General features: G+C 52.6%; 3 protein-coding genes across 5 annotated transcripts in view; 1 reads left to right on the top strand and 2 right to left on the bottom strand.

The window, feature by feature from the left end:
• The window catches only part of ETFA (electron transfer flavoprotein subunit alpha), a 28,434-nt gene extending 28,190 nt beyond the window's left edge, over window positions 1-244 (bottom strand). The window contains exon 1 of the mRNA XM_005521396.3: window positions 169-244. Coding sequence (XP_005521453.1) covers window positions 169-207 — 39 coding nt within the window. The 5' untranslated portion in view covers window positions 208-244. The remainder of the gene's footprint in view (window positions 1-168) is intronic.
• A 9,009-nt stretch (window positions 245-9,253) lies between these two features.
• Window positions 9,254-12,572, top strand: ISL2 (ISL LIM homeobox 2). The gene is made up of 6 exons (XM_005521395.2): window positions 9,254-9,361; window positions 10,378-10,567; window positions 10,764-11,023; window positions 11,134-11,417; window positions 11,503-11,673; window positions 11,798-12,572. The coding sequence occupies exons 1-6, from the start codon at window positions 9,304-9,306 to the stop codon at window positions 11,912-11,914; spliced, it is 1,080 nt and encodes a 359-aa protein (XP_005521452.1). The 5' UTR covers window positions 9,254-9,303; the 3' UTR covers window positions 11,915-12,572.
• Window positions 12,573-14,091: 1,519 nt separating this feature from the next.
• SCAPER (S-phase cyclin A associated protein in the ER) overlaps window positions 14,092-14,587 on the bottom strand; it is a 133,820-nt gene continuing 133,324 nt past the window's right edge. For all 3 annotated transcript variants that reach the window (XM_014251020.2, XM_088063278.1, XM_088063279.1), the window contains exon 32: window positions 14,092-14,516. In XM_014251020.2, the coding sequence (XP_014106495.2) occupies window positions 14,422-14,516 (95 nt within the window). In that variant the 3' untranslated portion in view covers window positions 14,092-14,421. The remainder of the gene's footprint in view (window positions 14,517-14,587) is intronic.

A 14,587-nucleotide genomic window follows, 5' to 3' on the forward strand; every position in this document is an offset into this window, starting at 1 on the left:
ATCACCGCTGCCGGGCGGGAGGAGTTCGGCCCCGCGCCCCGCCCCGCGCCCCCTTCACCGCACTGGGCAGGGCCCGCACGGCCGGGCCGGCGGGAAGGCCCCGGTCGGTGGGCCCCATGCGGCCCGAGGGCGCTGCCGGGGGGCTCGCCCCGCCCGCCCCGCACTCACCGCCCGCCGCAACCGCTGCGCCGCTGCCGCCCGCAACATGGTTCCGCCGGGCCGCACCGCGCCGCTCTCGCGAGAGCACGGCCGGCCCCGCCCCGCAGCACCATTGGCCGGAGCGCGGGGCCAATGCGCTGCAGCGACGGCGCGGGCGGAGAGGAGAGGAGAGCGCGGAGCCGGCGCGATCTCCGCCCGCGGACCCCGCACGCTCGGCTGTCCTCCCCCGCTCCGCCCGGCTGTCTCTCTCCGAGCCGTCTGCTGACACCCGCACTGCCGGCTGCGTTCCCCCGGCCTGCTGTCCCCTCGCACAGCCGGCTCTGTCCGCCCGCCCCGTTCCTGGCCGTGCCGCTGGGCAGCAGCGAAGTTGCCGCTGCCATAGGGGCCCGTCCAGCTCCCGCGGAGGACCTCGAGAGGAGCGGACCCCTTCCAGCCAAAACTGACCTGGTACCAGCGCCAGCCTCCTTCCGCCGCCTTTGCGCTGTTCCTCTGCACTGCTTCAGCAAAGGATTAAAGCCTTTAAACAGAAGAAAACAACAGAAAGCAGAGTTATAACTTCAAATGCCGGTGCTCTTTGCCAGATCCTGTGCTAAACCAATGAAATGTGCCTTGCAAAGAGAAAGAAGGGAAAGTCTTAATTTACGGCTGTGGAGTCAACAGCAACCTGGGAGACCATGGGAGCCCCCGCCTGGGGCTGCCCATGCGCTGCCAGCTCCACCCCGGCCGCGCTCCCCACAGCACGAGGCGCAGCAAAAGCAGAAGAGATAATGGAGGGACGGAGTGCGTGGCACACGGGAAAGGCCAGATGTCACGCTGCTTCCCAAATGTCACGGTGCTTCCCAAATGTCGCGCCCTACCAGTTGTCCAAGCCACACCTAAACTTCAAAGACCAGTCAGGTACCACCAGCCCTGGATGGCATCCTCTCACCAGGACGGATTGCTGGCTGCCTCACCCGCATCCCTTTGCTCGGCCCCAAGCAACATTAGGCAATAGCTCATGAGCTCTGAATAATTTATAATTCTATTTTATTATTATGATTTCCCAGAACCAAGGCAAGACGTCTTGTGCCTGCCCCTTTACATGGCACCAGGATGCCTCAGGGATCAGACTGAGACTTGCTGTTTTTCCATACCTCCGGATTTTCTGGGTGACAAGGAGAGAGATTTAAAAATCAATGAAGCAAAATGTTTTGGGCCAGATTCACTGCTAAAGTGTGTGCTTACGGCTCTCTGAAAACCTGTTGTCCTGGAGAAGCTGTCAGGAGCTGCCACACTGGAACAACTGGTCCTGCCAGCCCAGGAGCCCCAAGCACATATGGATTTGGGATGCTCCAGAATGTAATTCCCATCCCAGAAATCACAAGATAGTGAGCCACGAATGCAGTTTCTTCCTTCCCAACCTGAAGTGGCTTAGAGCATAAAAAAAACCCCAAACATTCCCCCTCCCTCCCAACCCCCAGCAATTAGGGCCATTGGATTGTTCAGAATCCAAGAATCAGCAGTGATCTTCAGCATGTCAGTGATTTGTTCTGCATTGCTAAGTCTCTCCATAGGAAAGCAAAAGGCAGATTGATCAAAAAGGCTCTTCGACTTTGCCACAGTCTTGGCACAGGATCACCTCTTAAATTTATTATGCCACATGATTTTCACATCAGATGCCAAAAAGAGCTGCTTTACAGCAAAAGCTAACCAGGTTCAGCAACTCAAGCATCTAAATGGACAATTTACTTTGTCTCAAATCTCAAATGACTCCAGAATAGAAGAAAAGCAGCTGTCCTGCATATTACAGCTTCCTGGCCCCAGAGCACTACCTTAACTCCTCAAGCCCCAAAGGAAGGCTGCAAAGGGAAGAGCTAAAAGGAGGTGGCAAACCTCCTTCAGGGCCTGTGCCTGATTATACAGATTAAAGTAGCTCCAGGGCTGCTCTGACTTCTGCCTGGTCTGACTTCACCCTTCAGTCCCCAAAAAAGGAAGAAAACAAAATGAGTGTTTGGAGCTGCCTGTGTAGCTCCTGGTCTGTGCAAATAACAAAGTGAAAAAAACCCAATTGTTTATATGAAATGAGGGGGGAAATGGTTTTGCAGAAGCCACAGTACCCTGAGAGGGGTTTAAAAAGAGGATTAATATTTGATGTGGCTCTTTATCACCAGTTTGAATGATGGCTAAGGTGCAGTGTAACTTTTCAGAAATGTGGAGTTTTATACAGTATAGAAATCCTTACCTGCACCCTAGGTAATCCAACAAAAGCAACAGCAAAGGCCAAATAAGAACATCCTAGGCATCCTTAATTTGACCATTATGTCTTTTTAATTGGGGTGTTTTACTCATTAAAAATGTGGCATGTAATTTCATAATCCTATTTTAGGTTCAAAAACTAAGCTTCCCACATGCACATCTCATGCAGATGAAATCTTAACAACAAACGTACACCAAAAAACCCCAAATCACAAGAATAAACAAAGTGATCTCATTCAAACTGGGACTTTACTGCCTCACACTAAAACAAAAGTGAGCTACTATCAAAATCAACTAACTGCATCATAGCCAAGAGTAAATTGATCCTTCTGCTATGTGTCTGGCTTCATAGCACACACATCGGAATTTCATGAGCAGAGTGACATCGTCACTCTTCAGGTCAGATTTTAAGGTATAGCATCACCAATTCAGAGACATAACAGGCTTTTATTATATTTTCTGTTTATAATTTTGATTCAAATCCTCGGCAACACTTCAGATGCACAAATCCTTATTGAAACTGGCTTGATGCGGATTACAGCCTGAAGCACAAAGGAAGTCTTTATCACTTATGGCCAGTGTTTTAGGAGCTTATAACTGTAATCAGGTAGGGATTATATCAGCATGATCCATACAAGCTGAACCGTGGCAAAAAGATTTTTTCTATTTGACCCTCCCATGACAATAATGAAAATGGAAAACATGCAACAAACAGGTGCCACTGAAGGTAGAATCACTATCCACTGTAGGCAGAAGTTACTACTTTGTATTTTGAAAGAAAAATTAGTCATTGATTAGTGGAAGCAGATCCTTGTATGGTGCATTGTTATCCAGGATTATTTCATTAGGATCTGCTGACCCAATTTCTGCATTGTAAAGAGAATTACATTTTTTCACACTATTGGGATTGGGGAAAAGAGAAAATAATAACATGGATAATTCAAACTTTTAAAAATATGGTTGCAAAACAGGATAGGTACCTGTATTGGTATCTCTACAGAAGCCAAATGAAACGGGGACCATTATATAAATGTAACTATGTCTTCCCTAGAGTCGGATTTTGGTTTTCTTAAAATACATAATTCCTAATTAAAACATATGGAATCCAGCTAATACAGCCTCATGACTAAGGGATTTAGTGAAGAGCAGGAATTTTTTTATTACTGCTATGATGGTACCCTCTGTCACAGGTCATCCTTAGCTTACTCCTGCAATCACCCTGGGGATAGCTGACTCAGATAAATTAAAAGAGCTTCATTTGGGAAGCTTCCCCAACACATGAAAGGATTCACCTCCTAATCTGTTAAAATCCAGTAACATTAAAGCAACTGCAACATGCTGACAGCTCAGCAGGACCCCCAAACTGATGGGCAGGATCCACAGCCCAGCACCACATGGGACTAAAACTCACCTTGGAAGCAGCAGCAGGAGAGGTTTCTGCTGCTGAAATATTTTGCACCCAAATGCCGTGAGCTCACAGGATCTGAGTAGTTCAGCCACCCCAGGACATTGCCAGCCCCTCTGCCCACAACCACGAGCTGTACCCAAGGAGAGACACATGTCCCTGGAGTTCTGCTCTCTGCTCTTCATCATCAGTGACATAAAGACTCATCTCCCCATGTCTGCCATTGGAGGTCCTTTATAACAGACCACCAGAGCTGTGCTTAGTGCTCTGCTCAGATCACCTTACAGCCATCCACCTGCAGGGCTCAGAGCAGCAGCTGGTCTTTCATGAGACCTTACAGAAGCCTTTGGAAGGGGACAATGCCATAAGCCCTGCTTACAAAGTGGTGGACAGAGGAAAGAGCTCCCCCCCAAGCCACCCCATAGCAGGGACAACCCTTGTAATACTGAGCCTACAAAACCTCCATAGACAGGTATTTTCTCTCTTTTATAAACTATTCTCTCTTGCTAATAATTTCCACATATCAGTCAAATAACAAGGGAGCCTGGGAATAACATCACACTGCATATTCCTCAAGAACAAGATCACCTGAGGAGTTCAAGAAACCCTTTCTGTCAAGATCACAGGCAAAATGGGACCCTCATAACCTCCTGAAAGCAAAGGCTCAGGTTACCTCAGAAGGCAACTTGTGCTGCCCAGGAGTGATAGTGGTTTGTGGAGGATAAGGGAAACAATGCTGGTGAGAAGAGCTCTGCTGCCCTCCCAGTGCAGACACCTGGATAGGGTTTTTCGACCTGCCAACCTCCTTCTGGCATGCAGCTTGCCTTGTTCTTAATGACAGATATGTGTAAAATTGTCTGACACGTTGTACCAGCATTATTTTTAAAGGGGTAGCTGCACTTTTTTGCCCATTACACTGCTGGAAAGGAATCCAGATGCCACTGTATTCCCACTCACACCAGCCCGAGCCATTCCTGCAGTAGCAGGGACAGTCCAGGGGAACAGCTCTTTCCACGCCTCTAAGGACTTCTCAAGGAAAGCTGCTTTTTCCTTTTTTCTTTGTTTCAGCTCAGTCAACAGCACTTTTGTGTAAGCACAGCAGCTGTAGTAGGCCTTGTTTTTAATGTTTTGGGACCTGCTTGATTTTTGATATTTTTATTGTGGAACCCATTAGGGAGGAGAACCTTCTGGTGAAATTACCTGCCACTTATAGCACCTGGTGACAAAGGCTAATGTACCTGTTGCTTGCCCTGTCACAAAGTCTAAGATGAAGTCTACAAAGTCTGCAACTTACCCATTGCCTTTAATCCTGCAGATAATGGCATAACAAGATCCAGTGTCTGGGGGTCAAACCTAAACTATACACTTAGATGTCCATTCCAGTGAAAGTAGTTAACAAGCAGGGTGCGAGAGCAAGACAGCCTCTCCTGCACTGGCAGGCAACACCAAGACCAGATGCATCTCTGGGAGAGATGACTGAGGTCAACCATAAATTAACAGGCTCACTGCAAGGGAAAAAAATAATTCTGTGTCCAATTGCATGGTCTGGTATGAAGGAGACCAGAGGAGATGGGCCAATAACTCTTTTCTGCACTCATGAACTTTCTGAATCCTTCTTATCCGGAGGGGGAAAATGGCAAGGGTTCCCTTTGCCATGTTACCATGGCTGATTCTTAATCACTAGCAGGGCTGGCAGTAGCTCTTGTGCAACACCACTTTCCCCAGCGCTGGGCCCTGTTCCCCTGCAATGCTCCCAACCCCTGCTGGTCTCAGAAGAATTGAGCCCAAAGCTCCACATAGCAATTCAAATGCATCACCAGACATTAGGCCACCGGGTTAACCACTGTTTAATTTCGTCACATTTGTTTGTGAGTTATGTACGTGCCTTTCTTTTGTCAACATCTCCTTTTAGAAAGGATATTGATTTTGTTTTCAAAGGCTCTCAAAAATAAAATGAATGACTACATTCTAAGGAAGAGTCATTTTCTCAACAGCTGTAAATAATTTATTGTTCGCAACCCACCCAGATCAAAAGATACTTCATCAACTGATGTGGCAAAATCTGGTGCAAGCTGCATTTCTATTATCTCAGATCCAATTAACCATTTGGAGCAGACTAAAACATAACTAGATCAATCCAGAATCAGATTAATATCCAATCCATAATCACATTAATCACAATCTGTCCATAATTAGCCATCAGATAATCCCATTGGACAGGAGGTGACATGCAGTATCCCATTATCTCATTAATTATCTATTTTCAGTATCAGACATTGTGCCCAAACATAAGGAAATGTTTTTTAAAGGAAAAATGGATAGGGAATTCTCATTTTGCTACATCTGTCCCATTGAAGCTCCCAATGTCTCAATGTTGGAGTTTTACAACATTTCTTTGTTTTGGCATATTCTGCTAGGACCAAGAGGGGCTTTTTGAGAGACATCATCTTTTTAATAAAATATGACTATCTTAGGAAGATTGATAAATAAAACATGTTTCATGTGAACAAGTTTGTGAAAGAAAGAAACTCTTCATCAAAGGTTTTAATGGTAACATGATAACAATAGCTTTGCAATGCTAAATCTTATTGCAGATGGTTCCTGTCCTTTTTGTAATGTAAGTGAAATTGTGTTCCATCTGTTTTAATTTTATAATGGACTTAATCCATGGTTGGCTCTGAAAGAATCAGCATCTACTGCCTTTGCAATCTGCTGCAAACAAAAAAAAAATAGTTGCCATTTCCACCTTCTAGAGGGAACTTGTATTTCTGTTTGGGAGCAAACCCCAGAGCTGCTCTATAGAGAGGGAAGTACCATTAGCCAGCCTCACCCCGTGGCCAGGCAGCCCCTGCCAGCTCTCGCACCAAACCCAACTGGAACTGCTGCAAAAGAGATTGGAATCTCTGGACACTGGGTGAGGGAGAGCAAGGAGTAATCAGTGCGGCAGGAGAGATTGCATTTGGCTTTGACTAGAAAATGCTTCCAGCAGTTCCAAGTTACCTGAACACAGTTTTAGAGAGGTGCCTCCTGGACTGAATTATTCCATGATTTTATGGTGTGCTTTCCCTTACTCTCCCTCAAATGAACCAACAATTAACCTGTTTGTAAAACATGTGGTATTGAGCTGGTTCAATGCCTCATGGCATTACCTGTAGGCATTTTAATACTTTTTGTACATCATATAGAGGAGGTGCAGGGCTTTCAACATTTCTCTGGCAAGTAATTTTTTGGGCTTTTCTACTAAACTGCCTGTGCAGCACTGCCTATCCTGTTCCTACCTGCCTGGTTGTGAAGCAAGTCCAGTCCAACCATACCTGCCTGGTGTCAGTATATTGCTCTGTTCAGATACAGGTGTGACTGGAGCACAGCTTTGCATAGGTTTGGAAAAGTTTTGTTGGCTCAGCTATAACTTTACTAATTCCTAAACTGGTGGGATGTTTGGGAGAGCAGAAAGGATCCTGCCCTCGAGTGGGAAAAGGGTGATGCAACACAGAGCATCCCTGCCAAGATGCTGTATTCTTAGACATGTCTCATTCTCCTATCACTCTGACATTTTTACATTTTATTGTTAACACATGCAGATAGTGACTCACCCAGGACTTTGAATTCTGGCTCAGGCTGAAGTCACCCTTCTGTACCCTCTTTTCTGTCAAGTGCCCAGGCATGGACCTGCGCTGCTCCACAGTGCTGTAGAGGTTCCCATCACCCATCCCTCGGGGTCACCCCAGTTTGAAGAACCAACCAAACTTTTCCAATTGCCTTCATACCTCTCACTCCCTACCCTGCTCTGCCACCGGCAAGCGAGCCACGCTAGCGGCAGGCAGCAGTCAGACCACAGCCCCCAGCAGGCGCCACACAGGCAGGGAACACATGGGCACACCCTGCCCTGAGGATGTCACTGCTGCACCGCGCCTCTGCACCTTCGCACATGCAGGGGTAGGCAGGGATACCAAAATTCCTTGGTGACATGCGTCCCTGCTGAAGTGGGTGCTTTAAACGCCATCCATCCCCCTTCCCCCTCAGCTATTGTACAAATTTAAAAGCTTGCTTTCAACATTTGGGGTCCTGAAAGGGGTAGCAGGGGCTGTGGTCAGGATGGGAGAGTGGATCAAATAATGAAGCACTTTATCCAAAGGGTCCTCTCCCCCTCCTCGGCTTCTGGGGTTTCTTATCTGCAGGGTGCCTGACTCGCACAAAAGACAAGTGCTTCAGCTGGAAAAACCCTCCCGCCTCCCTCCTCTAAGAAAAATGAGCACAGCCTGCCCTTCCTGAGTCAACATCTAAAGTCACCATGTCCTTCTCAAGCCATACAGGTTGGCAAATGCCTGTCAAATTCCCTGTGTAAAATTAAAAAGGTAATTGCAGGGAGGAGAAGGACAGGATCAAAGCCCCAAGACAGCGGTAATCTCAATTCCAGCATGTACAAGCTTTCTTGGACCCTATGAGGCACTCGTGCTTCTGTGCTGCAAAGTCTTTGGGAATTTAACACTGAATCAAAGGCCACTGAAGTGCTTTCCCTATTCTTCTGCTAATGCACGGGAAGCCCATGGAGACTGGGGGGAAAGAGGGAAGAAAAAAGAACAGAAGGCATAAAAAAGCGACAGGAGAGGTTCAGCTGCGGGAACAGCACGGAACCATGTGCATGAAAATGCGGTAGAATACTATTTTTTCTCGGCTAATTTCGACTCATCACGGGGCCGCAGCTCGGGACGGCCGCCCCAGCGATGCGGTTGGTTCTGTCCGGGTCCGTTGGGGCGGCTCTCCCGCACACGGACCTCAGCAGGGAACTGAGGGTTCCGCGGGTGCGCAGCGTCGAGCCGGCGTCCGCAGCGCAGCCCCTTCCCGTCTGCAGCGAGACGCTCCTCCGCACAGCGCCGGGACTCTCCCGCCGCGCCCGCCCGCGGGCACCTGCCAGAGGCACGTCGAAACGCGGGGAAAAGAACAACGAAATAAAATGCATAAGAGACGAGAAAAAGAAGGAACGTGGAAATAAAAGGAGAAAAATAATAGGAGCACTAAAAGTCAAGAACAATAACAGGAAAAACAGAGGAGGAAGAAAAGCTACAATGAATCTCCTACTCCTCGGGCTGCCGGTGCCGCCGTTGCCTGCGCGCACGGGGCCAGGCGCACCGCGGCCTGAGGGTCCTTCGGCCGCCCGGGGCGCAGGGTGCGGAGGAGCTTTCCCCGCGGGGCCCGGGGCCGCTCGCCCCGTCAGTGCCGGCGTCGTGCGGCTCCGGGCCGGGTCCCGCAGGGCGTGCGCCCCGCTCCGCGTCCGCCGCCCGCCCATTGTCCGGCCCCCCCAATGCGGGGGCTCCCCCCGCGGCCGCCAATCGCCTCCGGGGGCCGCGCGGTGAGGGCAGCGCCGCTGCGCGCTGACATCACGGCACGGCCCGGCGGGGCGGGCCCGGGGGGGCGGGCGCGGGCCCCGCCCCCCGCCGCGCCGGTAGTGGTGGAGCGGCGGCTCCGCACCCCGCATCGCTGCCGGTGCGCAGGGGGCCGTCCGCATGGTGGACATCCTCCTCCCGCGGCCGCTCCAGGGCGCCATGGGGGAGCCCTCCAAGAGTAAGTGCGCGCAGCGCAGCGAAACGCGGGGCCAGGGCGGGAGGGAGTGCGCGGGACCCCGCGGATCGAGCTCCGAGCCGCCTCTGCCGTCGAGCGGACTGGCGGACCGCGGGCGCGCTGACAGCGCCGGGAAGGGGCTGTGGCCGCACGGCGGGCGCGGGCGGCTGCGGGCTTGGCCCGTGGCAACTCCGGTGCCGCTATTCCCGCTCGTGCCCGGCGCTTCCCGGCCCCGCTGGCGCCGTTCCTTACGGAATGCATGTCCTTTCTGCTGTCCGCACCGCTGAGCTCATTTCTTTCGGCTGTTTCAATTTCTTTCTCTGTTTCCCTCTGCTCTTTCTTTCTTTCTTTTTCCGTGTTGCCGGTTTTCTTTATTTATCTCTTTGGTGTTTCAGTTTCTTCTTTTTTAAAATTTATTTTTCCGGGTTTTTTTTTAAACTTCATTTTCTCTCTATTCTTGTTTAGTTTTATTTCTTTCTGTCTCTTTGATTACACGTCTCTTACTGTTTTAATTTGTCTATGCTCCCATTTTAACCATTTCTGGATTTTAGATGCTTTTATATCTCTTTCCGTCATTCTCTTTTAATTTCTTTCTTTCTCCTTCTTTCTTTCCTTCCTTTTTTCTTTGTTTCTTTCCTTATTTCTTTCAAGTTTTCCTCAGCCGTTGTTTTAATTTTTTTTTGTTGTTTGTTTCTGATTCTATTTTCCTTTTCCGAAATTCTACTTTTACATCTCTGTCTCTCGGCATTTATTTGCCTTGATCAAGTTTCTCTCTTTTTTTTTTTTTTTTTTTCCCCTTTCCTGACCGTATTCATTTGTCTCCGTTTGTGTTTCCATCCTTTCTGTCCGTGTGTCTATCTGCATTTTCTTTCTTCCCATTTTGGAAGAAAACAAAAACAAACCAGAATAAGAAAAAAGGATGAAGTGTAAAAAAAAAAAAAACAACAACCTTTTCCTAATTCCTGGCTTCTGCTCTGGCACACTGCTGGCTCTGACCGTACCCCGCTCGCTCCCGGCAGGGCGGCCGGGGCTGGCCCTGTGCGCGGGCTGCGGGGGCCGCATCCAGGACCCGTTCCTGCTGCGGGTGTCGCCGGACCTGGAGTGGCACGTCGCCTGCCTCAAGTGCGCCGAGTGCGGGCAGCCCCTGGACGAGACCTGCACATGCTTCCTGCGCGACGGCAAGGCCTACTGCAAACGGGATTACAGCAGGTGACCCCGAATGCGCCAACGCTCGTTAGAAAAAAAAAAAAATAACCCAGACCCGAAAAAGCACAAAAACCCTTAGGTCCCCCGAATTTCCCCCAACGAAAACCCGAGTCTCGGCCGCTGCCCTCCCCCGCGGCACCTCCTGGAGCCGCCCCGACGGCGCGGCCGCGGGCCCTGACGGCGCATCGCGTCCCCGCAGGCTCTTCGGCATCAAGTGCGCCCAGTGCCGGGCGGCGTTCAGTAGCAGCGACCTGGTGATGCGCGCTCGCGACCACGTCTACCACCTGGAGTGCTTCCGCTGCGCCGCCTGCGGCCGCCAGCTCCTGCCCGGCGACCAGTTCTGCCTGCGGGAGCGCGACCTGCTCTGCCGCGCCGACCACGGGCCGCCCCCCGACGGCACCGCCGCCCGCGGACCGCGCAGCCCCGCGCTAACGCCGGCCGCCGCCGCGCACCTCGCAGGTACCGGCTCCCCGTCGGGGCGGGCGGCGGGGCGGGGAGGGTGTCGGGGGGGCTGCGGCGGGCGAGCGGGCGGCGGAGCTGACGGTGCGCCCCCCCCCCGCCCGTCGCAGAACCGGTGCCCGGGCGGCCGCCCGCCCCGCGGCCGCCGGCGCACAAGGCGGCGGAGAAGACCACCCGCGTGCGGACGGTGCTGAACGAGAAGCAACTGCACACGCTGCGGACCTGCTACGCCGCCAACCCGCGCCCCGACGCCCTGATGAAGGAGCAGCTTGTGGAAATGACGGGGCTCAGTCCCCGCGTCATCCGCGTCTGGTTCCAAAACAAGCGCTGCAAGGACAAGAAAAAGTCTATCCTCATGAAGCAGCTCCAGCAGCAGCAGCACAGCGACAAGACGGTGAGCGCCCGCCCTCCCCGCCAGGGAGGGAGATGTGGGTGGGGGGCTCGGGCGGCAGTCGCGCTGAATCCCCGTGTGCCCGCAGAGCCTGCAGGGTCTCACCGGCACGCCGCTGGTGGCCGGCAGCCCCATCCGCCACGAGAGCGCCGTGCAGGGCAGCGCCGTGGAGGTCCAGACCTACCAGCCGCCCTGGAAAGCGCTCAGCGAGTTCGCCCTGCAGAGCGACCTGGAGCAGCCCGCCGCCTTCCAGCAGCTGGTGAGCCGCGCCGGGCCGCCCGTCGGGCCGCAGGGGACAGGCAGATCCCGGCCCGCCGGGCCCGGGCGCTGAGGGAGGGGGACGGGGTGACCGCGCCGGGCCCTCACCGCCGCTGTTCCCCCAGGTCTCCTTCTCCGAGTCCGGATCCCTGGGCACCTCCTCCGGCAGCGACGTGACCTCGCTGTCCTCCCAGCTCCCCGACACCCCCAACAGCATGGTACCCAGCCCGGCCGAGACGTGAAGCGGCCCGTCCGCTCTGCCGCGGGACCTCCGCATGCCTGCGCTTCCTGCATGAGACACCCGGCCTCGGGCCGCTCCCAGAGCTCCGGACAAACGCCTTTGTTTTTTAATTATTCTTATTTAAAAACAAACAAAAAATATGTTACTGACGGCCAAAAAAGCACCGGGATCCTCGCTGCCTTCACCAGACCGGAGAGAGAGCCCCTGCCCTGATTATTTCGTGGTTTTGTTTTTTTTTCCCTGCGGATTTCGATGTTTCTTTTCCCCAAAGAAACGCGGATTTCCCCGCCGGAGCCCAGCACGGTGACAGGCTGCCTCGCCCACCGCTTGCACTGGGGACGGTTTTTCTTCCCTTTTTGAAAGGGAAAAATAAATAATAATAATAAAAAGAAAATCTACAAAACTGGGAGAGACTCCTCCGGCGTGCAGCCGCGCCGCTCAGCCTCATCTCACACCGATGCCTCTCCCGGGCCGTGGTGCCTGGCCCCGCACGATCGCTGGAAAAACGGGACACGAAAACGAGACTTTTTAACGGGAAAACCAGTGCTAATAATGTTAAGTTATCAGTGGACGAAGGACGGATTGTTTGCGCCTTTAACGATCAAAAGTAAGTTATTGTTATTTATTGTCAGAGTCAGCGGTTGAATAGTGGGATTAAATATTTTGGACTTAATAAAAAAAAAAATTGATTTAAACGAAAAAACTAAAAACGAACTAAAAAAAAGTTCCCGAAAGGCAGCGAAGGGGCACCCCAGGCGCGGAGCAGCGCGGTCATACGGATCGGGAGCGGAACAGAGCGGGTCGGGACCGGCACAGCCCTGGCTTCTCCCGCACGGCCTCACCGCACCGCGCTAATCGGCTTTCAGAACCGGGGCCGCTTATTTATAGCAAGGGAGGCGGAGCGAAGGTTTACCTTTCGGAGTAGCCCCCAGGCTCGCCCGGCTGTGCCCGCACCTGCCGCGGTGCGGGGCGACCTCGCCTCCTCTCTGGGGGTGGCGAGGCTGGGCGGCGGGGTTCTCCCCCGGGGCGGCGAGGCGAGCCCTTCCCTCCCGCGTATCCATCCCCACGTCCAGACCCAGACGGCGACTTCTTGTCTGTCTCTGGCATCACCTTGGGAGCGCGGCGAGGCCGCTCCAGCTCCCGCCCCCTCCCCCTTACCCTGGGGACTGCTCAGGACCAGCTCCCCGCAGGATCGCAGGCTCGGCCAAGCTCAAGCCACGCCGAGCCACGGCCCTGTCCCCATCCCCGGGGAGCGGGAGAGGAGCGGGGTCCTGCCGGAGCCCTCCGGGCTGTAAGGGATGGGCAGCGCGGCGCCGGGGTGGCTCCACTATCCCAACAGACTTTGGAGCGAGTGTGCAAGGACTGGGTTCCCAGGGCGAGCTGCCGTCCAGGAGAACGAAGCGGCCCGGGCTGCGGGACCGCCTCAGCCCGGGGCTGCTCTGCACCGCCGGGACGGGCAATCTCCCGGCTAGGGACAGGTGGGGATGGGGATCCTGCCGCCCTCCCAGCCCCGCCGCGGGACCCCCGCGGTTACCTGGCTCCGTCCGGGTGAGGCTGGAGCTCTGCGCGTTCTCCCTGGGCTGGACTGGGGCGCGGCGCGCGGCCTCGCGTCAGGATCGCCGCTGCTACCTCAGGCCCGTGGCGGGCCGGGCCGCTATAGGCGGCGAGGGGGCGCGGCCCAGGGTTCCAAGGGACTGTTCCGGTGCCGGTCGCAGTCCCGGTGCCGGTCCCCGCTCCGACACCGGTGGCGGTCGTTGCCCAGATCGCGGTCCCGATGTCCGCGGGCCGGGATCGGCGGCGGCCCCGCCGCAGCGCAGGGCCGGAGCGGCGCGCGCCCCCTCAGCGCCGCCGCGCGCGGAAAGCGGCTCCGGCCCGAATACGGCACCGCGGAGCCCTCAGGGAACACCGTGAGGCTTCAACCAGCTCGAGTCTAACCGAGATGTTAAAAATGCATGAGGTCTAAAAAATCTGAACTGGGTGACGTATCCTCAATCACCCAAAAAATTATAAGTAAACTTTCCCCCGAGCCAGATCTGACGAATTACTTTGATTTGATTCTGATTGACTCTTGGTTAATGAGAAAGACACCTTACGAGTGTTTTTCCCCTTTCCTTCTGAACTGTATTGCTCATGGTAATTCAAACATACTGATGATTTTAACATAGAAATCACACAAGACAGAATAAGTTATTTTATTATAAGATATATAGAACATATTTCCTCTATTTGCAACCTTATTTCAGCAGTTCTGCAGTGCAAGTCCCACCACAGGGCAGAAAACACCAAAATCATGACATTGCATACAAGAACGAAATAAACTCAAATTATCAAAATTACAAAACAGAACTTGGAAGTATCTACAGTACTTATATAAATAACGCAAATTATATATCTACAGCGTAAGTATTTAGAGTATCAAAAACGTTTCGGCAGAGCATTTTAAAGAAGGTATTCAGCAGGAACTGGTCAGTGTGATGATGACAGGGATTTAAAAACTAAATACAACTCTTATTTTTTCAAGAAGAACTGTCGAGCATCTTCCCAGGACTGCCGGGGGAATCTGTTGGAGAGCTCAAGATAATCTTGAGAACTGAAAAATTTTTCTGTTGAAGACAAAATAACCAAGTTATTCCCTCTTCAGATAAGATGGCAATAAAACAAGAATAATGAATGT

This window comes from Pseudopodoces humilis, chromosome 16 (genome assembly GCF_049639895.1).
Source record: "Pseudopodoces humilis isolate 2021_Gansu_Grassland_sample_001 chromosome 16, ASM4963989v1, whole genome shotgun sequence".
Taxonomy (NCBI): domain Eukaryota; kingdom Metazoa; phylum Chordata; class Aves; order Passeriformes; family Paridae; genus Pseudopodoces; species Pseudopodoces humilis.